This window comes from Helobdella robusta (genome assembly GCF_000326865.2).
Source record: "Helobdella robusta unplaced genomic scaffold HELROscaffold_1, whole genome shotgun sequence".
Lineage (NCBI taxonomy): Eukaryota > Metazoa > Annelida > Clitellata > Rhynchobdellida > Glossiphoniidae > Helobdella > Helobdella robusta.
Window position 1 is genome coordinate 8,758,409 of NW_008703570.1, and position 25,686 is coordinate 8,784,094.

The 25,686-nt window shown below is 30.8% G+C and overlaps 5 protein-coding genes across 5 annotated transcripts; 3 read left to right on the forward strand and 2 right to left on the reverse strand.

Annotated features, from left to right (window-relative positions):
* Positions 1-987: 987 nt before the first annotated feature.
* Positions 988-3,216, forward strand: HELRODRAFT_187962 (hypothetical protein; the record flags this gene model as incomplete). The annotated part of the gene is made up of 6 exons (XM_009011201.1): positions 988-1,110; positions 1,921-2,113; positions 2,317-2,370; positions 2,452-2,580; positions 2,703-2,784; positions 2,892-3,216. The coding sequence occupies 6 exons, from the start codon at positions 988-990 to the stop codon at positions 3,016-3,018; spliced, it is 708 nt and encodes a 235-aa protein (XP_009009449.1). The 3' UTR covers positions 3,019-3,216.
* Positions 3,217-4,841: 1,625 nt separating this feature from the next.
* On the forward strand, positions 4,842-6,546 carry HELRODRAFT_93424 (hypothetical protein; the record flags this gene model as incomplete). Its single annotated transcript, XM_009011202.1, has 3 exons — positions 4,842-5,235; positions 5,372-6,298; positions 6,454-6,546. Coding segments are annotated over exons 1-3 (1,404 nt in total), but the record flags the coding sequence as incomplete, so codon positions are not given.
* A 2,722-nt stretch (positions 6,547-9,268) lies between these two features.
* On the reverse strand, positions 9,269-10,545 carry HELRODRAFT_159313 (hypothetical protein; the record flags this gene model as incomplete). Its single annotated transcript, XM_009011203.1, has 2 exons — positions 9,269-9,400; positions 9,742-10,545. The coding sequence occupies 2 exons, from the start codon at positions 10,543-10,545 to the stop codon at positions 9,269-9,271; spliced, it is 936 nt and encodes a 311-aa protein (XP_009009451.1).
* A 2,260-nt stretch (positions 10,546-12,805) lies between these two features.
* HELRODRAFT_124632 (hypothetical protein) lies at positions 12,806-13,489 on the reverse strand (the record flags this gene model as incomplete). Its single annotated transcript, XM_009011204.1, has 1 exon — positions 12,806-13,489. A coding segment is annotated over one exon (684 nt), but the record flags the coding sequence as incomplete, so codon positions are not given.
* Positions 13,490-18,836: 5,347 nt separating this feature from the next.
* On the forward strand, positions 18,837-23,195 carry HELRODRAFT_159315 (hypothetical protein; the record flags this gene model as incomplete). The annotated part of the gene is made up of 3 exons (XM_009011205.1): positions 18,837-19,664; positions 22,406-22,468; positions 23,163-23,195. 3 exons carry the CDS (start codon positions 18,837-18,839, stop codon positions 23,193-23,195), a joined length of 924 nt encoding a protein of 307 aa, XP_009009453.1.
* Positions 23,196-25,686: the final 2,491 nt, after the last annotated feature.

Consider the following 25,686-nt stretch of genomic DNA (forward strand, 5'->3'; position numbering starts at 1 on the left):
ACATCTCGTATATCTATATTTATTTGTAATCTTTGATTGGTGAAAAAATGTTAGGGTGCATCCATAGGATTTCTACAGTAGAATATACGTAGATAGATAAAAGATAGATGTTTTAAAAAATAAAAATATCATCTTTGGCAGAGGTGTACAACGGAGGTATTGTTTGGCTGAGAGTTGTGCTGTGTGTTTGTTTAACAATAGTCATGCGAGCACCTTTGCACAGTCTTTCAATTGTGATATACAGTGTGTACGTATGTATATATATATATATATATATATATATATTATATTACGTATGTATATATATATATAATATATGTGTGCATTAAACTTTATAAACTAAAAGTCGTTCATAAACGAAATAGCTATGTTTCTGTTCAGTGGGATACTGTTACGATCCAAGTTTTAACGTCTACATGTTGAAATGGTGAAGGGAGGTTTGTCATTTTGTTTAACTGTTTTATTTCTATATAACTATTAATAAAAACTTAAATGAATTTAAACGTTAAATTTTCGAGCCGATATTTCACTAGCTGGAATATTTGGTAGAAAAATTTGTTGATTGAACGTGGTTTAACTAATTGCAGAACAATTTAATAATTGATTGAATGATTAGAATGATTGAATAAATGAATAAATACATGAATGAATGCAAGCATGAATAAATGAATTAACTCATAAATGATTAAAGCATGAATGCATGCATGCAGGCTGCTCGCTTGAACACCACTTGGAGTTGACATTCGTGAATGACGTGGTGAATGTGCCAGTGGATGAACTGTTCACATGGATTTTCAGCGATTCAACATTCTTCAGAAAGTACAACAAAGTGCGCAAAACAAAAGGTTGTTGAACTTTTTCAATTCCAAATATGTTGTGTTTGGTATACAAAAATAAATTAATCTATAAGTTTAGTTTTTGGTTTATTTGGATTATATTTTGGAATAGTTGGCTTGGCTTTTTTTATTTGAATTTGCGTTATAAGACATGAATCTAGAAGATTGGAGAGATGATGACGAAGTTGAAGGATTGAAGGTGAGAAATCTGACATTCACTGTATCAGTCAACTTGGCTATCCTCACCAAGGACTCTCCAAACAGAGAATCACAAGTCTGTCTGTCTGGCTCTCTGTCTGTCTGAGTGACGTTTTTATGTTCTGTTGTTTAATAGTGCTTAAATTTACGTTTGCGTTTAAGTAGAGATGTATGAAAGAATATAATTTCAATCTGAATTGATATTTGTATTTTATTATATTCAGTTTACAATTCGAGTAACACCGTTCAGATTATAATTGTTCCTACTCATTCAATTCGTGTTTAAACTTGTACAGTTGTACCTCTACAACGCGTATTGTGAAACGAGTTTTGTTACTCACAAAATCTTTCAAACAAAACATTTTAAATACACCTAAGTAGTGAAATTTAAACTATTTGAGATTTCTTTTTCCACTATACTTTTATGCATCTTCTAGCGCGTCATTTGGAAAACTTTAAGGTTTATACACTGTATACTTTTTGAGATTTAATACGTTTCTTCAGCTTCTAATTGTTTGATTTAAGATCACGTAGGCAACTAAGTTTATTTTCAAGTATATTTAGTCATGATAACCTAACATAGCAGAAAACTTTTGAGCGTATGTGACAACTTATAAGCCTGCATATACAATATATACATTTTTCAAATAAACTTAACAGCGTAAATTTAAAATAAGTATATAACAACTTGACCGAAATATTTAAAAAAAATTAATAAATAATACAGTCTTTTGTCCTAGTGTCATGTGGTTGTAACTGTCTGTCTCGTTATGTAGTAGAGTTTACTTTTGCGAAACATTCAATTATTTAACGAGGTCTAATTCCGAAATTGATCACTTAAATATAATGTTAAATTTATTAAACAATTGCGCATATTTTGCCTCAGCGGTTGTACCCGGAAAGTAGACGAGGTGAGAGATACTTGGTGGATGCAGACGTCTTCAGCAAAGGCGTGCCTTACGCTCATACTTTCTACACGACGGTCAGATACTGCCTGAAAGCGGTATCGAAAAACTGCACCTCGTTGGTTATCACCGGCAAAGTTAAACATAACAGCTCATCGAGTTACATCAGTAGAGGTGTATTATTTATTTAAATTTCTAATGCATTGTTTTAACATCTCTCTAGCGATTGTGTGTGTTCAAATTTATCATTTAGCTATTAACTGAAATCAACATTTGTTACTTTCATTTGAAAATTTATAAGTGCAAATTTTTTTCAAGTAAAATTTTAAAATTACATAGAAATAAAAGTAAAATGACATAAAATTTTATGTTTCCAGCCATTATAGATAAATCAGCCAAGACTGTTCTGATGGAAGGTTTTGTCGATTTCAGTGGGTTTATTTTATCTTAGAATAATTTTAAGTTTAGTACTCTCGATGATAAATTAATATTAAAATTCTCTTCATAAAAAGTGAACGTGTTAAAAAATGAGATAAGCCCGTCCTCTCCAAGCAGGAGAAACTCGCCCTCTTTACGTTCCAGTTACAGCCTTCCAAACGGTACTAAGAACCTCCGCGCAGAGTTTAGGGAAAGGAAAAGTTGTTAGTTTATTAAATCAAAAATTAAATTTTTGAAAATATTTCTTATCTCATTTTTTATTTTGAAAAAACTGCACACGTCTACACGTAAATGTTTTTTACAACGAAAAGTTTTATAAATTTAGACTCTGAATCCAGCTGTTCGGAGGACTCAGACTCAAATTCATCATTTTTGGTGCCGTACCTACTGAAAACCATTACACTTTTGTGAGTTCTTTTTATGAATAACTAACAACTTGAAGTAAATTTTTATCTTTATTTTATTAGTTACTTTTAGATAAAAATTTATTCACACTTTCATTGCAATATTTCAGATTATTAGGCCTTTCTTTATTCAACGTATACCTGTACAGGCAAGTTTCAAATTTAGAATACATCATGCAGACGTTTTTAGAATACGGAGAAAGGAAAAACTATCTATACTTGAAGAACAATCTATGAACATTTAACCTAATTTATTCACTATACTCTTTGTTTTTCAATTTAATCTTTTTAATATAATCTATTTTTTGGCTAAGGAACTTACCATTATAAAACATAACATCTAACTTATTTTTTGTTTGCTTATGATAACCATTGTTTGCGCAAAAGATTATTTAAAAATTCTTTTTTATATGGTTCTATTGGTTAATATCATAGACATAAAAGCTCTTGCATAAATTTAAACGTTTCTATAGGCATATCTAAATTACGAAATCTTATCTAAACCTCAAAAAACTGAAAATTTGAAAAAACGCGGCTCAAAACACAGTCAAATAATGTCCGAAAATATCTGCGATCAACCAATTTTTTATTATATTTTGATTATAACACAATGAAGGTTAGAAAGGTCTTTTTCATTTTCCACAGTTCAGAGGAACTGCCAATATGAATATGTATCGAACGACGCATCCCGTACGAAGCATCCTAAGGTCGATCGAACCAGGTAACTAACAATACATGCACTGCAAAACAGGACCAGACGTCCTAAATCACTCGGCCAACACGCCCCCTATACTGAACAGTACGCTGTTCAAGGGATATTAAAAAGCTAGAACTGTAAAAATAACATATATAGCGATAAAGATGATACATGAACTCCGAAAAACGGAGAATCGGTAATAGCTTCTAAAAAATAATAAATCAATAAAAAATTATTGGCATAAATTAGCCAAACTGAAGAAACGAAATAACTCAAAATTGAGATATTCATAAATTATATTATTGGTTTTATTACTTTAATTGACATAATTGAAAAATATTGAACACATAAAATAAATTAGGAGGAGAAAAATTGAAAAAGAAAAGAGGAAAGTAGACAATGAATTACAACTTTTGTACGAAAAATGAATAAATAATAAATGGTAGCTATGAACTGAAAAAATTGCTTCTAATAGAAAAAAATTGTAATAATACATATATATCGTTAGATACTGGGTAAGAGAAGAGAAATGATTAATAGTTTCAAAAGCAATGGAAGAGTCCATAACGATTAAAGAGCGTTTTTTGTTAGATGAAATGAGTTAGAAACGAGAGGATGGCGGATGCAGATGGACAATTGAAGGGTGTTTGAAATTTCGGTGGCTTTTATCAAAGTTTGTCCGAATTAGTAAAAAAATATGGATAATTATCGTAAACTATCGTAAATTCAATATTTTAAATGATCTTTCCCCTTTGGTAATTTTACAACCACTATGTTTTATTATTGAAATCTTTTAAAGTAAAATAATAATATTATATTATATTATTATGTTATATTAATATTATATTATATCAAAATAATATTATAACAAATGTTGAACAATTTATTGAGTTTTGTAAATTAAAATGATGAAATATCAAGATAATCAGATTAATGCAGTTCAAAACATTCAAGGCAATGACACGCAAATTACAGTAATTAACAAAGAAAAGTTTAAAATTTTACAAGAATAAGCTTTACAACATTTTTATGTTTCTTTATCTATGGCTAATATAGTATATATATATAAGGCTATTGCTTCAAATGAATAAACGACTAAACTATATATTAAAACACCAAAATATAGTTCGGCGAAATAGACTTAATATATGCAAATACAAATACAATACAGTAAATACAAATATAAGCATATATATATATATATATATATATATATAAATAAATTAAAAAACTTATAACTCGTAATTTTGTGATCACAAAATCTGTTTGTTCAACGGTAGTTTTATATCGATAGAACGTAACGGTAACCTCACTAACGTTGTTGTTTTTCTGCTTGGTGCCCGTTCTAATCTACTTTCGTTTTTTATCGTTTAATGAATAGTAAAGTGATAATGAATGGTCAAAGCAGCGAAGATGAACCTAATAAAATGTCCGGAAATAATTTCGTCATCAGCAACGATAGTGTAAAAGTTATTTCTGAGACTGTAGGCATCTCCAATTTAGATGAAACAGGACTGAGCATTCTATCAGAGAGGACTACATTTGTCCTTAAATTAATTCTTGGAGACAGCAAACAATTTATGGAGAAAAATAATCGACTAAAGTTGACGTCAGATGATATAGACTTGGCAATGAGGAACCGAGGGATCGAACCAGTATTTGGATTTTACACAGGTGAACCAATTCCTTTTCGGATGGCAAGTGGTGGATCAGGTAGAGAGATTTTCTTCGATGATGAAAAAGAAGTGGATTTAAATGTTAGTTTTTAAATTTGTAATTAAAAACTATTTTTTGACTATGCTTTAATTTGAAATTCTAATAGCTAATTAATTCTGTATGATTAAATTTATTTTTATTGGTTTAATTAAATTTATTTAAAAAATTATTTATTAGGATATTATCAGTGCCCCTCCTCCAAAAGTACCACTTGAATGCACTATAAAACCTCACTGGCTTGCCATTGAAGGCATCCAACCATTGATTCCTGAAAATCCAGCCCCCATCACGAAAAAAGTATCTTCCGAACAAGGAACATTGAACATAATTGGAAGCCAAAAAGCAGCAGAAAGTGTACTTAATAAGAGTAAAATTAAATTGAATACTGTAGAAAAGGTTCGTATAAAAGAAGTGACAACTCACGAACTATCCATAGAACAACAGCTTTACCTCAAAGAAATAACAGAAGCTTGTGTGGGCTCCGATGAAAACCGGCGCATAGAGGCACTTAACAGTTTAATGACAGACACCGGTCTATTTCAAATGCTACCTCGATTGTGTAACTTCATTTCAGAGGGTGTACGAATTAACACTGTACAAAACAATCTTGCATTGCTTATTTATTTAATGAGAATGACAAAATCACTTGTAGATAACCAAAGTTTGTCATTAGAAAAATACCTTCATGAACTCATACCTCCTATATTTTCTTGTATTATAAGTCGACAGCTATGCATCCGTCCTGACAGTGACAACCACTGGGCTTTGAGAGATTTTGCTGCAAGACTTATTTGCCAAGTGTGTAAAAATTTCAATACAAGCACTAACCAACTTCAAAGTCGAATAACGAAAATGTTGTCAACTACTCTTCAAAATGAAAGTGCTCCACTGGCTACTCATTATGGGGCCATAATATGTTTAGGAGAGTTGGGTCAGGAGGTTGTGAAAGCTTTTGTACTTCCTCATTTAGTTCAAATTTCTGAAAAATTGGCATCTGTCTTGGAGAACTCCTTAGGAATGCTAATAATTTCAAACATAGATAGAATAGCAGCTGAGCATATCAAGACAGCTGTCCTTAAAATTGTTCCTCCAGTGCTTCGTCAGGTATTTAGTTTTTAATTAACTATGTTATGTATATATCAACTCTCTATCAAATTATTTTTGAAGTCTAATTCTCATCAAAAAATGTTTCTCCGTATAATTATTTTTTCTTTTTTATGTATTTGTGTTATATAATCAAGTATTTTTGCTAATACCAGGTAAAAAATTCTCCTGATAGTGTAGAGGAATATAAACAAGATCATGGTTTGTACTTGGGGCCGTTATTACATTCCGCTGTTTTGAAACTACGACAATTCCAACAGAGTTCAATGAATTCATCAAATCCTTTCAATTCACCAGCTGTGTTATCAAGAGGCTCAACATTCTCTGTTGCAACACCTCGTCCGACTCAAATAAGCATTCCTCCACAGATCATAAGGACGCCTGGCCTTAGAAATCCATTGACATTCAATAATAATGCATTTTTATCACCTGGCATCGGAACATCGTCGTCTGGATCGGCTGTTACACAGAAAGTGCTGGTCATATCATCACAACAACGACTCACAACGGCACCTACAGTTTCTGGAGCAATCACCCTTTCTTCTGCCCCTTCGACGCAAGTCGTTCGATTCATTTCTGCCAATCAACAGGTCTCCAGCCCTAAATGCCAAACAGCATCCAATCTCAATGATTTGTAAATAGATCTTACCAACTGTATTTTGTAAATATTATTATTATGTTATCAAGTTTTAAAAATGTTTTTATTGCTCATTAACTCTGCTCTGGCGTTGTCTGGCAATTCTTGTTTTAATTTGTTTTTTAAGCTTATTCACCTGGCACATAACACTCTTTTGGCACCAATTATGGTTTTAAGATCTTTGATAATTCAGCCATTGTTAAATAGAAGAACTTGTTAATTGCCATTAATTACAACGTGTATAATGTTTTGTGTATAGGATACCTTTATTTTAATATTATATATGACTAAAATTTTAGCGTCCGATTCCCGCTCTGCGTCACACTTATCGCTCGAATCAAACTTTAACGTTTTCTCATTTAGAGGTTTATTTTGGAATTTTTGTTGTATTCTTTTTTTGTTTTAATATTGTGTTAATTTTATAAAATTATTTTTTTATTTGTAATAATTTAGTTAAACAAGTGTAACAAAGGGCACCGCAGTTTCCGACTGTCCGAGATGTCCAACATTTTATAGTCAAAATTCAAACGCTCTTTATTTTATTCAAAATTATTTTCTCTGTAATAGGGCATCATGTTCATGTGTTATGCTGTTATTGGCTAATCATAGTTTAGTGCAAGTATTACAGGAACCGCTAAAAAATTTAAAAGCATCAAAACCTAGAAAACTCAAATTTTATCCAAGAGCTGAACACGTGATGAACAAACAATTAATCCAGCTAGCTGTTTACATAAAGTTTTAGACTAAAAATAGAGACGAAAATTATATAAACAATTACATGAACAAATAAAATTTAAGTTCTGATAGTGCGGTTTAGTGATCCTTATCAGGCTTAATCAATTTTTCGATGTTTGTGAATGATGTTGCGATGTTTTTTTGGTAATGGTAATTCGTTCTCTTGCAATGCTTCACTATCATCAACCATTTACAACGCGGTAAAATCGCTTTAATATGCGTAATGACGCATTAATCATTAGGGCGTTATGCCACATTGTCACTAAATGTTTACCTTGCGTCTTGATTTTAATCTCCAGACCTGTCCTTAAGAAGCAAAACCCAAGTTGTAAGATAATAATGCGAAAAGTCTTTGTAGGTCGAGAAACGCTGCTGTGATTTTTCTTATTTTGCAACATTTAAATGATTAAACAATTTTTCTTATTTTGCAACATTTAAATGATTAAACAATTTTATTTAATACTAATTAATATAACAAAATTAAAAATTTTTTTATTACGCTTAACATATGGTAATTTTGTTTATAGTGATTGGGATTGTTAGTCAACGATAATTGTTATTTTACTTATATATATATATATATATGTATATATAGTAATGAGTTTCCATGTTTATACAGTTTTGCTATTTTTGTTTGGACACGATTGAAGAAAAAAAACCTCTAACATTTTTGATTCGTAACTGCTGGAATACAACATTCTACATAAAAAAAAATAATATTTTATTGGATTTTCATGGAGAAGAACGCTAAAATTACTCACCGCAGCAAGTGGCTGGACAACAGCATCCAATCACGCAACTTATCGGCTGCAAAAATTTATGAATACGATAGCAAAATGTTTTTAACAACTCATTATCAGTGAATAGTGTTTTATTGTTTCTCATCTAACCTCTCCACTGCAGGAACAGAACACTGTACTTATATCCGTCCCACAACTCCATTTGCATAGTTCTCTAAAAACTAAATCAATCGGACACTTCTGACAGCCTGGATCCGCGGAACAAGAATATACTTTGAGAGAACATTGTGCACCCATATAAACACATGGGGGAATCTTGTAAACAGACAAACAGCAACCGCCTTGCATTTGCACTATGTAACAACCACTTATGTATTCAGCCTATTTTTGAATGAGAATTTCATGTAAATTTGAGTTAAACGCAAATTAATGGGTTTTTATAAACTGTGTTGCCATATAAACAATAATTACAATGATGAGAATGTAAATTTTTATATTAAGAAGACTTTTTGAAAGTCTTTGTAACAGAATAACAGAGTTAGTTAATTTTCAAAAAAACTATTCGCCGGTTTTTCATATAAACATTAACCATAATAACTTATAAGAATGAAATAATATACCAAGTAAAACAAGTAAATAAACTAAAAAACATAAATAGGTTACAATGAATCGGCGGCTTTAAAGATAACAATAAAGGAAGGAGTGCCCCGTCTGAACCGTAACGATATTCTTTCAAAGTCCTTCATATGACTTTTAATATTTTGATTTTGGAAATTCGTATCTATTTTTTTCGTTTCAACATGACTAACCAATTTTATCAAAATAACTTGAATGATCCGTTTAAAATTTCTGTGTTTTCTAATGAGATTGCAAACGTTGAATTTGCAAGCACAACATGCATTTTCTAAAGCGGGCCACGCTACATTTATTATTTTTGCTTATTCTTGTTAATTTTGCTTTTGCTAATTCGACAACTGTTAGGACAATTTCCTACAATTTTTGAATGTTCGATTATAAATTCATTTTGCCTGTTGATGACCAATGTTTGCTCAACTGACGCCCGAAACTATCAGAATAATTAAAAAATAATAATTTGAATAAATGAGGTTTTTTGTTTAATGAAAAATTTAATAGCATCCTTCCGATAAACTTTGAACATCAACTTAACAAATTTTATAAAACTGTGAATGAACATATAAATATATTTTGCTGAAATTTGTTGAAAATGATTGGATATTTAAAATCTAATTTCTAAAACGCTCTTTGCTACGATTAAACGTCTATTTATCATTTTTAATTACCAATAAAAGAAAAAAAAACTTAATAAATACCTTAGTACATGATTGGTTGACGAGTTTCACATAATTTCCACACGGATGAACTTCAGCTATTTTAACATTGCTGCATGGACAACAAGAAACGCAGGGTGGACAGCAGCTGGAACAACATGGAGAAGAGTTGCAGGGGTTAGGGCAGCAAGGAACGCTGCAGCATGGTGGTGATGGGCAGCAAGGAGCGCAACAAGGCTGACAACACGAACAACAGCAAGATCCACAGCATGGCGGTGGTGGACAGCAAGATGGTGGTGGGGGACAGCAAGATGGTGGTGGAGGAAAGCATGGTGGTGGAGGAGGAGGGCAGCATGATTGTTGTTGTGGTGGTGGACAGGGTGGAGGACAGTATGGCTTAGGGGGAGGTGGGCAGGGTGGTGGACAGGGTGGTGGACATGGTGGAGGACATGTCTGTTGTGGGCAAGTTTGTTGCTGAGGACATGGAGGTCGTGGGGGAGGACGTGGTAGACATTTTTGTTGAGGACAGCAGGTAGGAGGACAGCAGGGGGGTGGACAACAGGGAGGCGGACAACATGGTGGCTGACAACAAGATTGGCAGCAAGACTGGCCGCAAGTCTGGCAACAGGATGGGCAACAGGAGCAACAAGATCCTGGACAGCAACTGTTACAGCACGCTGGTATCTTCGGACACGACTGGCATGAATTCATCTTTGTACGTCGATTCGGATAGCAGGGAGGATTGCAAGGTTTTTCTTTTCTTGCTCTATATTCGCACCCAGCGGAAGAAAAGCAACAAGGTTTTGGTCTGACTTTTTTGCACTCTGGCTGAAAGCCACAAGACATCCCAGTTTAGAAGAACTTGATTTTGTTGTTTATCTGTCTCAATTAAAAATACAGACTATTATTGAAATATCACGAAAAATACGGTTGAATGTGATGGACTTACTTTTTATATCTCTTGTTATTTGATGTTAATTATTATTGGTGTTAAATGTTTACGATATTATTTTAAAAATTAAGTTGTTTGGAATTCTTTGAATTGTTTATTTCAGATGACGTTTTGTGACGTTATCTAAAAGAGCATTTATCCTTAGATCTTAAACATTCAATATCGTTTGTGCTTGAATTTCAATTTTCGTTCATCCTTATCTTCCTTAATAAAATTTTTCTTAGCAAAAAGATATTAACATGTTTAAAGTAAATATTAATAACAAGTGTGTATTTTTAATTTCTACTTTGAAGCAGTGGAGGAAACAAGGTGAGATGGGTTATAAAAGAAAATTTTAATCAATTTTTGCAACCATTTGTGGAAAAAAGTATGATAAATAGAAGATTTACCTGTTAGCAATGATTACAAGCCAGGACAAGAGGTTGAATCAGATGATTCTGATGACACTGACTGTGGTAGTCAAATGACAGTGATGATGACAATGGAAGGGACAAGGCAAGCAGCAGAGAAAATAGGGCAAGATGGGTTATAAAAGAAAATTTTGATCAAATCTTGCAACCATTCGGGGATAAATTCGACCTCTTATTGCACAAATGTCACATTCATAAGCAAAACTGGCTGCAGTTTGAATGCAAAGCCATCTGAAATTTGCTGATTTTTTTATATTTATATTTTACCAAGTTGAACGCGAGAACGAAAAAGTGGGAAATATGTATCTTGTTCCATACTTAAGATTTGACACTGGCAAACTCCTATCTGCTGTATCACAGATACTGATTACTGATGGGAGACAGTAGTGTTTTTGCAATTTTGCATTGAAGTTGCGCATAAAATGATATCGGAAGCTCGCACTGAAATTGATGATGATCAACCTCTTGACAAAAGGAGTAAAACTACTCCACTACCCCACAACGAAACAGGATTTGGCCATTTTCCCAAAATGCAATGAGATGTTGGCACAGAGAGTGGTGGAATAACTAGGATGATGTGTGTGAAGTGCGATGTTTATTCGTGTGTTGTTAGATTTGTTATAAAATTTTATGAAGATAATTGATAAAAGACATTTTTACATGTTAATAATTGCGACAATAAACTGTGAATATAAATGTGTTCTGGAAGTCATTTTTTGTATTGCGTTAACGCTAACTACCATTGCAAGTACCATAGTCCACGCGTGGACCTGCCGGAAATGGTAGACGCGGTTGTCTGATCATGTTCAAACATTACAGAGGTACCAATTAGATTATATGTCTGCCGTATTGATCGAAAAAATAATTAAATTAGGTTAATTTCTTGGTGGTGACCGAAGTTATAAAAAATTTTTTTAGCTCGATGAAATCGTCGAAAACATTAAAAGCAATTTTTTAACAGTATATCTTATGTACGTTTTCAACTGGACCAAAAGGTGACATCATTCCTCCGTCAAACGCATTTGACGCGATTATGATTACACGGTTATAACATCGCACACTTAAACTTATTAACACTTTAAACAGTCAAACGGATTTTGGTTGAGAACGAACGTGAAAGCAGTTTGAAATAACCGGAGAGTAACCCAAGCAAAACATAATTTACCAAATTTAAATTTATTGAAACTCAAAAATCATAAAAATAGGAAATACTAAGCATTTATTACAAAAAACTAATGTCTTTTAAATTCTTATTAAATTAACACAAAAAAACGAAATGTGATAGAATAAAAAAATAAATTATTTACAACAATTCTATCAATACTTTCTTATGCAATTTATTAGAACTTTCCTTAATTGCATCTTTCATTGAATCTCCACATTTTTTCGCAGAGTCAATGTGTTTCATATTGCTGTGGAACACGTGATCGATCTCACCACAGATGTCATTTAAATTCTGCTTACTCCGAACCCAACCTAACATAAATTCCAACTTTTTACCAATTTTAAAACTTATTTTTTTCAGATTTTCATGTTGCACAGATTCACTCCGACGAGACATTTTTCTAAATCGTTTGAAAGTATCTATACAGTCGGATAGCGCAGCTTCCAGGTACAATTTTTGCCTGAAACAGTTAGGTCCATTGAATATGCGACTGACATCTTGAATCACAGCAAGACTGAAGTTTTGCGAAACATAATAACTATGAGCGGGATTACCTGGTAAAAACGTTGATAAACAATGTTGGAGAGCGGTAGACACATCAGTAAAAACGGTATCTTGTAGTGAAGAGGAAATGCAAATGAAACCATGGACTGAGTCAAGCAACAAATCTTTCCAATCTCCATTGAACAATTTTGATATATAAGCGTAGCCGTAAATGATGTTTATCAAATTGAAGACGATACAATGAGATGATCTGCCCATTGTTGAATCATTCATAGATGAAATATCATGAAGTTTTGGCAATTTTTCTAATAAAGCATTTATGACAGTTTCATCTTCAATATGTTCTGGTAAGACCTCCATCCACCATGGGTTCCACACATCAATCAATGAAGATAAACTATTCGTTAGCTGTAGATGTAAGAACTCTAATTTCTCTTCATAATCTAATTCATCCCAAAAACGTTTGCTTCCAACATCTAAATTTAAATTTGCAAAAGCTTCATCAATATGACTTTCCTGTTCATCATTGCCAAGTTCCAATTCATTCTCCAATTTATGTCTGTTTAAAATTGATTTCATTTTATTTGGATTATCTATTTTGGATTTACTTTTTAAGCCTTCTAAACAGCAATCCCTGTAAAAGCTCTCAGAACATTTAATATGTTTTTCAGATTGATAACACTTGGTGGAGCAATAGTTGTGAAAACATTTAGGGCATTTGTATTTTGGTGGTGCTTCCAGACAGAAGTCACATGCTGATTTAGTTGGTGTATTCATTATTCAAAGTCTTTTTTTCTTCTCACTTTCGTTAAGTTTTTCAAATTCTTTTATGAATGTTGATTTAAATCTATCAAAACGATTAACACTGTCAGAACTTTTAATTTTTTTGATATTCTCTTCACCTGGATAAAAAAATATATTTTATATACAAAATAATCAAATATAATATAGAAAACATATTTTTTCAATTATTATCATTGACCTGAAAGAAAGCACACATAATCAATCATTGAAAGATTAGCTAAGATTTACAGTTTGCAAAATTATATATATATATATATATATATATATATATATATATATATATATATATACCTATAGCTTTTCCTTTAAAAAATAAGTAGGCAGTTAACTGGGCAGCTCTTCTAATGGGATATGATTCAGACAACTAGAGGAAGATGGAAAATTATAGTATTCATTTAGTTTCTAATAATTTAATTTCTAATTAATATTAGAACAAGCATTAGAAAACATTTTACAAACTTTTTCAATTAGTTTTTCAGAGTTTAGCAGATATCTGTCAATAAGCAAATAAACAAAAATTAATAATATTTTTTAATATAAATTTTTTAAAATTATTTATTATAAATTAGTATCATATTATTTTTTAAAGACGACATTTCATTTTTGATGATAAAGCTTAAAAAGTTTAAACTAGTAAAGTAAATTAAACTTTAAAAGTCCTTTAACTCTTATTGTTTTATTTCTTACAGGACTAAAAAAGAGCTGATCTAACTAAGACTACTAAACTAATAGAAACACTTCTAACTTCTAAAAAGACTGACTCACTAAACTAATCATAAAGAAAGTGTCTCAATCAATGATCCCCCTTTGTCCATCTGGGGACCCAAATTTCTTGACAGATTGTGTGAAGAAAGACTAAATACTAAAGAGTTTATGAAGACTAAAACTAAATTACTAAACTAAGGAGTCATTCAATTTTGATGAATGATGAATCAATCAATTAGCTTGTAAAGCGCTATTTCCGCGATGTTCAACAGCACTTCTCAATGAATTTTGCAAACAGTTGGGTCTTGAAATCCACTCTGAACTTCTTAAGTGATGGAGAAGTAGTCAGAGAAGTAGGTAGAGAGTTCCAGAGAAAAGGGCCAGAAAAAGCAGATTTGGCAAAAGAGTGCTGAGTTAAAAAGATAAGAAGAAGCGAGAACAAGAAGACAATCGTAAAGCAGGGCATTTAGGTTCAATTAATATATATGATAAATACTTAGGAAATAATTTAGATTGAGACTTATACATAAACATGCAAATTTTAAAAATTATTCTATATTTTATATGTAGCCAGTGCAAGAGAACAAGATATGGAGATATATGAGAAAAGAAAGGGGCACAAGCAACTAGACGAGCAGCAGAGTTAAAAGCTAACGAATGACTGATTGAATGAATGAATGAATTAATAATTAATTAAAGAGAGCTTACTAACCTCAATATCGATCTGATCGGCATTACGGTTCTTGGACGTTTCATTTATTTTATCGGGAGGGCAATCACGCTCCTCAACGAAATTAACTCGATATCAAGCCGACGACCGCAATTCATATACAATCCGCAGCCAAAGAACAATATTTTGTACAATGAAATCAAATCACAGGATATTATGGATATGGTGTATTGAATCAAATTATTCTGAATATTTATATAATATAGTAATTAATATACATATATTATAATTAGATGAGAAAATTCTATGGATATATCTAATAAAAATTCATACAAAGTTTCTATATCTTTAGCTAGGCTAGTTTATGATTTCTTTAAAATTTTTAACGATCTATAAACTTAAAATTTTATTTGATTCTGAAAATATGTTTTCTATTTTTGCATCAAAAAAATTATTCTTTAAAATATTTTCGATGTTGGTATCAACATCAACATCATTATGAACAGCGTAAAAAATAAAATAATGAAACGCATCATAAGTAATTTAAGTTCTACGGCTCATAAAAATGTGTGATGCTGCTGTACTGAACACCCTTCCACCAGATGTTGACCGAGATGAACTTGTGTTACTTTTTTAGATTCTCAACAACTGCCGAGTGTGCTGACTACATGGATATATATCCATGGCTGACTAGGTGCTTAGAATCAGAATCAATAAATGGTTATTGATTAGAAGCTAATCAATAACCATTTAAGCAAAGGAAGTGAAAGAGTGTATAGGGGATTAAATATTTAGTTATTTAGATATACAGTTATTTAAAACATTTAACATTTTTAATTAGTTTTAATATTAATAATAATATCTATGTTTTAATTTACTTTATTATTACTACAACTTCTTTGCTTTACTTTTCCTCTTCCCTTTTTACGTTAGTACGAGATCGTTACAATTGTTTGGTTAATAAAATAACATTATTCGTTTTAATTTGTCCGATTTATAATCCGACAAAAAAAGCGAAATATTATTAAATCAAACATTCCCTTAACAAACAGCAATTTGAACAACGAAAATCCGACTTGATTTGAACAACGAAAATCGGACATAAAAAGAAATAGGAAGATCCACGTAGTTAGATAAAAACGAAAACAAAATGTTCCAACCAAATGATGACCCCATTGCCATATTACCTCTTTTCAAGAAAACAACGTCAACAGATTAGTTCGAGAATTCAGAAATGCAATTTCAATTGCGAAACGTGATATGTAGTAAAACAAGATTCTATCACATAATAATTTCCCTGCCATTGGATATAGTCTCAAATTTGTCATTAAAAGTGCAAAGAGGAACAGATTACGACGCTCTAAAAGTTATTATCAACGTTTAAGCAAACCAAACCAGAGCAATTCCAAGGAAAAGATTCTTTTAAAATAAATTTGAATCTGATGAATGTAAACAAAATTGATAAGGCAGCCACCAGAAGAGTCCAATTAAATAAAAAGTTGTCCTGAGCAAAAACAAAGATAAAAATGACATCCAGCAATTACAACAATAAATGCTGAGCAGAATGTTATCATTCCATCAGCAAATTTACTCATGAACAATTCTCTTCTTCCAGTTCTCTCTCTTCCTTCTCCTGTTCAACACCACCAGCAGCAAGATCATCACAGAAAGAGAAAAGCAGAGCATAGTTCATTGTCCTCACACACATCTCATTCTAGAAATCGCTTGCAGCCGGACAGAAGGTTGCATAAGAGGTCAGAACAAAATTTGAACCAGCAACCAAAACGGCAACTGCGTTTTCAGCAACAACGTCGTCATCAACATCTCTTGAAACAAGATAAATGTCAACCACATTTTCAGCGACAAAAGCAACATCATTACGAGAAATAAGTTAAACGCCAGCCATATCAGTACCAACAACCACATCTTCAAAGAAGAGTGGAAAAATCAAATTCAACTCAAAAAAACAAACATTTTTACATTTGAATGGCTACGCCTTTTGCGGGGGAGTATTTTAGGGGATTAGATATATACAGTTATTTTAAACATTCAAGATTTTTAATTAGTTTTATTATTAATATTAATTTCTATGTTTTAATTTATTATTACTACTACTTTTTTGCTTTACTTTTCCTCTTCCCTTTTTACGTTAGTACGAGATCGTTATGCTAGTTTGGTTGATAAAATAACATCATTTATAATCCGACAACAAAAGTGAAATATTATTAAATTGAACAGTCTCCCTGCATCAGTTATAAAAGATATGTGACATCATTGCTACTCTTGCTTCCAATTGAGCGTACAGGGCAATTGCAGTTCAAAATTTCATGATGCTCTAATGAGTGGCGGATCTTGCGATCTAGGGCCCCCCATTGTCAGCTGTTTTTGTACAACAAAATCGGTGAATGTCATTGTTTTAACCGAAAAAGTGCTTTTTTGACAAAAAAATGACGTGACAAGTAGAAAAAGCTCGTCAGCCACAAATGTTGGCCTCGTCAATAATACGAAATTCTCCCAGTCAACGAACGTTTGAAAATTTGAAACGATTTTGGCCTCCCCATTATAAAGTTGTCTAGATCCGCCACCGTCATTAACCAATTGATATTGTACATTCATTAGGGCCTGTGTTAGAAAAATTTAATTTAAACTAAAATATTAACAAAAATTTAGTAATTATCACATACACATATATAGAATGGTGAACAATACACACACAAAATTAAGTGCCAACGGTACCATTCGTTGAATTATAATTCCAGACCAGAATTTTTATGAAATACACAAATGCAAATAACGAATACAAAACTAATCTCAAGTAAATAACAATACCGTGTATAATGATAATCGATCAACTGCTGGTCGGTATATAAAGGAAGCAGAACTAGAAGAGGGGATGACTGAAGCGTATCGTTCGTTCTTCGCTCATGCCACCGTCGTTCGTCGGCCATTACGTCATCAACTTACGTTACATTACGCTACGTACGTTACATTACAGATTACCATTACATATACAATCGTTACCGACTCGACCTTACGTTGTAAAGTAAATGTAAAGTGCAATGGTTTCACTTTACAGTTTATTTGACAGGCGTTAACAAACGCTGCCCTACCCTATGCCTACATAGTACACAAGTACTACTCAGTACAGTGCCGGAGATAGTTGTAGATTCATAAATAGATACATGGACAGTGCATTAGGATTACAACATTACATTGATTGCTTGATTGACTACAAAATACAAAACTACTGGACAGCATGCTTAGGTTAGTTCTGGGTTCCCTAATTATTTATTTAATTAATAATAATGATTAGATCAGCATCAGACAGATTTAATAATTTTATTTATTTATTATGTTATTAATTTATTTTTTATTATTATATTTTTTAAATTAGTTTACAATTTAACCACTATCAGTTATTATTATTATAATTTTTAATTGAATTAATTTATCAATGTGTAATGTGTAATCCTAATATAATAATAAATAAATCATATAGTTTATAGTACCAGTCATTTTTATGTTGTATGTTGTTTACAGTTTACTGATGTCATTTCTAAATATTTTTATGTGATGTCAGTAACATCTGTTGTTCTTTACAAAGTGACAGTTTTAAAATTTAAGTTTTCTATGAATGAATGAATGAATTTTTTTTTTTTGTTTAATTTTAATTTGTACAAAATTATTTTTTTTATCTAAAAATCTATTTTTAATTAAATAAATCAAATTTCAGTTAACAAATAAGTAGCTAGTTATTTTAGTTCTTAAATTATTGATTGATAATATGATTGCTAATTCTCAAAAAATTTGCATTTATTTTAATTATGCTGAAGTTTATTTTTGCTTAAAATTTGATAGCTTTATTTTTTTAATATTTTATTTACTTCCCAGAGTTTCACAATAGTTCTGTAAAAAAAAATAATAAAAATGAATATCAAGACACCTCTAAGTCCTCCTAGGTCTAATAAAATACTCAACCAAATACAGCAGCATAGTCAACTGATTGCTCACCTATCAAAAGAACACAAACCTCCTGCTGATTTCAGTTTCAGAAATGATACATTCAAAAAAACATCATCATCTCCTTATAAAGTGGAAGTTAAAAAATCAGAAGTCACAAAAAACATTTTAATGAATTTTCCAACTTATCCTAAAAATAGCTCAAAATGTACCAGTTCCTTGCAGATGAACTCATCTGATTATGTGGGCCACTCAAACCCGTTATTTCATGAAAATGACAAAAGTGATGGTACATTGGAACCTACTAAAGAGATTGCTGTTACCTCAAATTCTGAAAAGGTGTTTGCTGAATTAGTTCAGTTGGAATCTGTTCTGCTCTCGTCTGTCACAAGTAATGCCATAACAAACAAGTCAGAAACTGGTTCATCAAATGAGTCCCAACGTAATTGTTCAACTCCAGATAAATCATTGTCTTGCGTTTCAACTAAATCCACCAACACAGATTCTGTTAATAATGAAAATGATTCAAAATCTATGACTCTCCATAATATGACTTCAGATGGTATAAAGGAAACAAAGCACATTTCTCATAGATCTACTAGCACTGATGTCACAAAGAAAACAAAATGTGCTGAAATTGATGCAAGTTGTAACAGTAAAATATCTCATGTCAGTTCTGCTGCAGCAACAACTGCAGATGTTTTGTACTGGAGGAACAAGTGTTTTGAACTGGAGAACATTTTAAAAGGATACCAAGAGAAGGCTGCAATGGTCAGGAGACTTTTCAACCAAAAGGTTTGTTGCATGTCTTCTTTAGTCGATCTTTCGTTCCAATAATCTTTTTCTATTTACCAATTGTATTTTGAATATATTCAGGAAAAAATAGAGAAAATGATATAGTGAAATAAATAACAAAACATTTTTAAACTTCACTCATCCCTCATAAGTGTGAATTGAAATTGAAATTATTCTTCACAATTTTCCAACAAATTAAGCTACAACTTGTTGTAATGTCAATTTTTATAAATATATAACTGCTTTCTTGTAAGCTCATTGGAGAACATTTGTTATATTTGTCCCCATATGAATTTTTTAAATTGCTGAATTGATTGGTTGGTTGGCTGGTTGGTTGACCGATTGGCTAATTGATTGGTTAATTGTATTATTATGATTATGATTTATTGCATTAGACTATCAGATCAGAGCAAGAGTGATTATGGTTGAAGTTAATTTTTGAAGTTACTTCTTGACAACATACATATATGCAGTAGCTATTTAAGCTAATTAGTGCATCTCAGTATTAATGAATGTTCTCCAGACATCCAGACATATACACACATATACACACATATATACACATACATTCATACATGCATACATACAAACATACGTGCATACATATATACATACGTGCATACATATATACATACATACATACATACATACATACATACATACATACATACATACATACATACATACATACATACATATGTACGTACGTACATATATACATACATATATATACATACGCACATACATACACACATACATACATTTTTATTTTCTTACTTATTTATTGGAAATTGATTAATGATTTGCTTGGTGTTCATTCTCTTTGTGTACATTCATTTCTAACTTACATCAATTGTATTATAAGTCTCTGCCAGTGAATAGGCATAGAAGATAAAATTAATTTTAAAAGTTCAACTTAACAATTTTGTTAAATTATTTAATTTTTAATTCTTTTTAAATAATTTAATTTCAATCATTATTAACATCAGATTCAATTGAGTAAAAATTGACAAGAGAGTATAAATGATTTTTGTACATTCAGGCCTCATTAATAACCAACCATCACTTCACAAGTTCCATTATTTCATGTGTTATCATTATAGTTTCATGTTTGAGCAGCATTGCATTGCTAATTAAAAATTTCATGCCCATTTTTAAGCATACTCTACTTTTACTTCTTTATAAATTTAAAACATTTGCTTCATATTTCAAATACAGTTATTGTATTAATTTCATATTTTATATTATAATTATTATGATTGTAATAATTTCATATTTTTCCTAAACCGCAATTATATTTTTTTCATAATTTTGAGCACTGGCATTTTTATTTTCAAACTTTTAAAGCATTGGCATATAATTTTACATTGCCTGAAGAATTATCTTGGGACTGTTGTGCATGAGTAGAAGTTGAATGCAGAATATAATGTAAAACCAGTTTTTTTTCTGTTCATCATTTGGTTTTTTTTCTGAAATATCTTGAAATTATTCAAAAATATTTGTTCATTTTGATTTTTTCTCAAATTCAAAGTTTTTAACTTTTTTTACATGGCTTACTTAACTTAAATGATAGCATCTATTACCAATTTATGAACATACTGTTTTATTTAAAAAGTAGTTTTTAAAATTTTATGGTCTATGTAATGAATATGTACCTTTAAAATTCTGATTTCATTCAAGGATGTAGAATAAAATATTTATCTATTGTTTTAATGCTTCAATGTTGAGTCAAGGTTGATCTTTTTGGAAGAATCATTTCATGATGTATGAATGGATAAGTGAATGGATGGATGGATGAAAGTATGGATGGATGGATGGATGGATGGATGGATGAATAGACAAATGAATGGATTGGATTGCTTAAAGGATGGATGGATGGATGGATGAATGTCCCTACTCTCCCAAATGCATCACTGGAATGCTATTTAATATTTCATGGCTATATGACTTTTCATTTCCTCATCATCATTCCTACAAGAGTTTCAGCAGATAGATTCTTTAATTTCTGATTGCATTGATTGATGAATGTTGGTGGTGAAGACACTCATGAGGTGATACTCATGACTGATATTTGTGGTACTCATAATGTAATACTCATGATGTGTATAACTAGTCAGAATGATTGTTTTCTTTTGTATATTTTTTATTATTTGTTTGCATTTAAATTGTTTCTCAAGTTGAAATTCTGTTGCTCTGCCCTTTATTTTTATATTTTTATGCACCCACAGTAAAAGATGGGGTTGAATATGCTCAACTTGCATAGTGGAACATTATGGAGATATTATGATGTGGTAAAGGCTTTTTGTAATGGATTATATTAATTTTTGTAATTTGTTTTGTATTAATATTGCTGCTAGATATTTTATTCCTGGAAAATATGTTGAGTGAAAACTAATTTCGTGGAAATATTGTTAGACAACATGTTTCTGTTTCATGGGAAAATAATTTGACGCCTCTGTTTGTGTTATGTTGGTAATCAGGTCACTTATTGCAGCTATCAATTTTGTTTGTTCTATAATTTTCTTCATTCCGTCATGCTGTTTATTTCATTGTTTTATTATTTCAATTGGTTAGACTCAAGTCGTGGTTGTGTCACATCCCAGCAGCTTTCACATTTCCAACGTTCACATATTAATTCGCAGACATTCTACTTGATTGACCTTATTCAAATTTTAATGATCATTTGATGATTAGTTAATGCCATTAAATTCTCAGATGTTAATCTATTAAAACTTGAACAGATGCAACAAAATGAAACAAAACTTCAAGAGATTCTAAGCAGAGCTCAGCAGGCAGAACATGAGGTTAGATGACTGATTTTGTATGTGTTCATGTTGTATGCATGCATACATTGTATATGCTTATGCATATATACGCACAGCACATGCATGTATGTATATGTGTCTGTGTGCAAATAGGTTTGTCTGCGCGCGCGCGTGTGTGTATGAGAATATGTGTTTGTAATAAACAGATGAATATGATGGTACGTTTAAGTCTTTTAGTATACAGGAGTGTTTTTTTTACACTAGAAATAGTTGTAGGAACATTATCATGAATGTATGTGTTTGTGAAGCTCTTCATTGTGTGTGTGTTTGTGTTTGTTTGTTTGTGCGTTTGTATGTGTCTTTATTGAGAACATTCATCTATGCCCATCTATTTCTTTTAAAATCTGTGTTTCTTTCTCACTATTGTAAGGAAAGAAAGCTAACATGATATTTGCTTTTATGGATGAATTGAGTAAAAGCTTTCAAAAGTTGACCGTAAATCAGCAAAACATGCATCAATCTCCATGATTTCATTGTTCTATATATGTGAATCTGCTAAGAATTTTTCTTAAAATAAAATTTTTGCGAAACATAAATAAATTTAGCTCTGTGAATTCCTTTTAAACCTCAATTTATAACGTTTATTACTTTTTAAACTAAATTTTATTATTTAGTTAAATAATTATTGTCATTAATTCACATTAGATTTCTTTCAATTTTTTCTTTACTACAGATTTCATCACTTAATAGCACCTATAAAGAGTAATTTAAATTTGGTAAATAAGAAAATTTAGAATAATACAATCAACACTTCATTCAAATAAATGATGATTGCTTGCATCAGCATGGGTTAGTTGCATCACTGATCTCTCAAAATAACATTTAAAACAATGTGGAAACGGTGTATTTATTTCAAGCAGGAACACATCTCGCATTAGTTTTTTTTTTCTAGCAATTTTTCGTTGAATTGTTTTTCTATCTGTGAAAATTTTTTTCACATTTTCTGCAACATAATATCTTCTTGATTTTGGCTTATGAGATTTTTCTGATTGGATTATAAACTGCTTTGTTAGGATACATCCAATCGATAATCAACTCTCCCCCTTTCTCTATCTCTCTTTCTCTCTCTCTCTCTCTCCTCTCTAATTCTACTTTGTTATTTTTTGTTTAATTTATAAATTTACATCTTGCATGTCAGTTGATGTTTGAAATATAACGATTTTGCATTTTAATGACATTAAATATCGTTATTAATATTAATAACATTTGATATTATATACAAATTTAATGTTACTAACGTTGGTTCAATTAGAAACATTGTGCAGCAAAAAAATTAAAATTTTTTACTACTTTTTTTTATAATGAATGAATGAATGAATGAATGAATGAATGAATGAATGAATGAATGAATGACTAATTGCTGACTTTGTTGAGCAGTCAGATGGAAACAAAAGATATTTTTTCATACTCTGTGCATATTTCATGTCACTGTAGTGTACACATTTGTACATTTCTACATGCAGACAGGTGTATTAATGCAAACAATTTTCAAATGAATTTTTGTTACGTAATGCAATTTTTCATGAAAACAATTTAAATGACATTTGATGCAATACATTTAATGTTGCGTATGTTTGTGCACTGTTACCGGAATGAAATATATTTTGATGTGTTTTGTATGTTTACATAACCCCAATGCAAAATGATGTAATGTAGCCAGGCTCACGTCTTCTCATTTACCAGAAGCTCCTCAAGTATTGTTTACATCTTTTTCTATGCTGATTTGCTTCGAAATTGCAAAAAATGTGTTGTTAAAACGAATTTTTTTTTGGTTTTCATTTAAATTTTTATTCTTCAGTGATGAATGATTTAGTGCTTCATTTAAAATTTAAATAAATCTTTGAGACATCAAGTTCTTTCAATGGTTTCGATCATCTATTCATTTTGGGTCCTCAGTTATATTGGTTAACTTTTTATTTTGTGTGATGACTATTTATAATTTTAATGAGTTCAGCACTCAACGACTTTCTTTTTTTATTTAATCACAATCAATCAAACAAGAATCTTTCAAACATTGTTAACAGCGTACACAAAAAGGTTGTTGAATGAAGGCAAATCTATAGGGTTTTATTGGAATTACACACATTCTCTGGGATCCTGTATGCTTTAAAAAAATTTAAATCTTCCTTGACATTCATTGAAGGAATCTAATTTTTCTCTGTTCTTCTTCAAATATTTTTCTTTAATTTCCTTTCGATTCGATATGTAATTCTTTCTCTCTCCTTTTCTTTATCTTTTTCACTCTATCGTTATTCTTCTTTTTTTCTCTGCTTCCATCCTTGTCTTTCTCTCCTTTTTACCTTTTTATTTCCTATTTCCTTTATTTTCTTCTTTCCTTCCTCAAGTTCCTACATGTTGGAGTGCTTGGGAAGAAAAATAAATTTCAAGTATTTAATTATCAATTTAATTTGCGTGGTAATTGTCAGGATTTAATAATTGAAGTAAAGACATAAAAATAAATATTATGAACAGACTGTTAGTAATTTCTTTGAGTTATCATCACATTGCATCTTCTGCAATTTATATACTGAACAATTTTTTTTAATTTGGCTTGCATGCTGTCTGTACGGCCATAGGATTTATCGAAATTTAAAAATTATTTAGAAATAATGTAAAACACGTTTTGAAACAATGCTAAAATTTTGTGATTAATGCAATACATTATTTTTTCATTTTTAAACAAAAATTTTTTTTCCTATTTTGTATTTCAAGTTTTTTTATTCTGCAAAAATTGTTACGTAATGATTTTTTTGCAAAAAATTCTAAAGATTTAAAACATTAGTGTATGAACAACTGGGTCGACTGCTGTTTGTACGCAAAATAAGCTGCAACCCATGTTTCCATGGAGAAGTAAACCCAAAACAATTTCAGATGTTTCATGTTTCTTTATATACTTGCTTTTCTCTTACATTATTCAGTCACTTGTTTATTCATTCATACATTATTATTTTGTTCTATCTATTTCATTTCTTCGTTATTCATTTTTTCCTTCTCCTCTTCTTTCTTTCCATTCACTCATTCATATGCTTTTGACCTACTTTGTGAATGGTTTCCCATTCAGTACATGCCACACACATTGATTGATTCATGAATTTGCTTGCTACATACTTGCATATATATATATATATATATATATATATATATATATATATATATATATATATATATATATATATATATATATATATATATATATA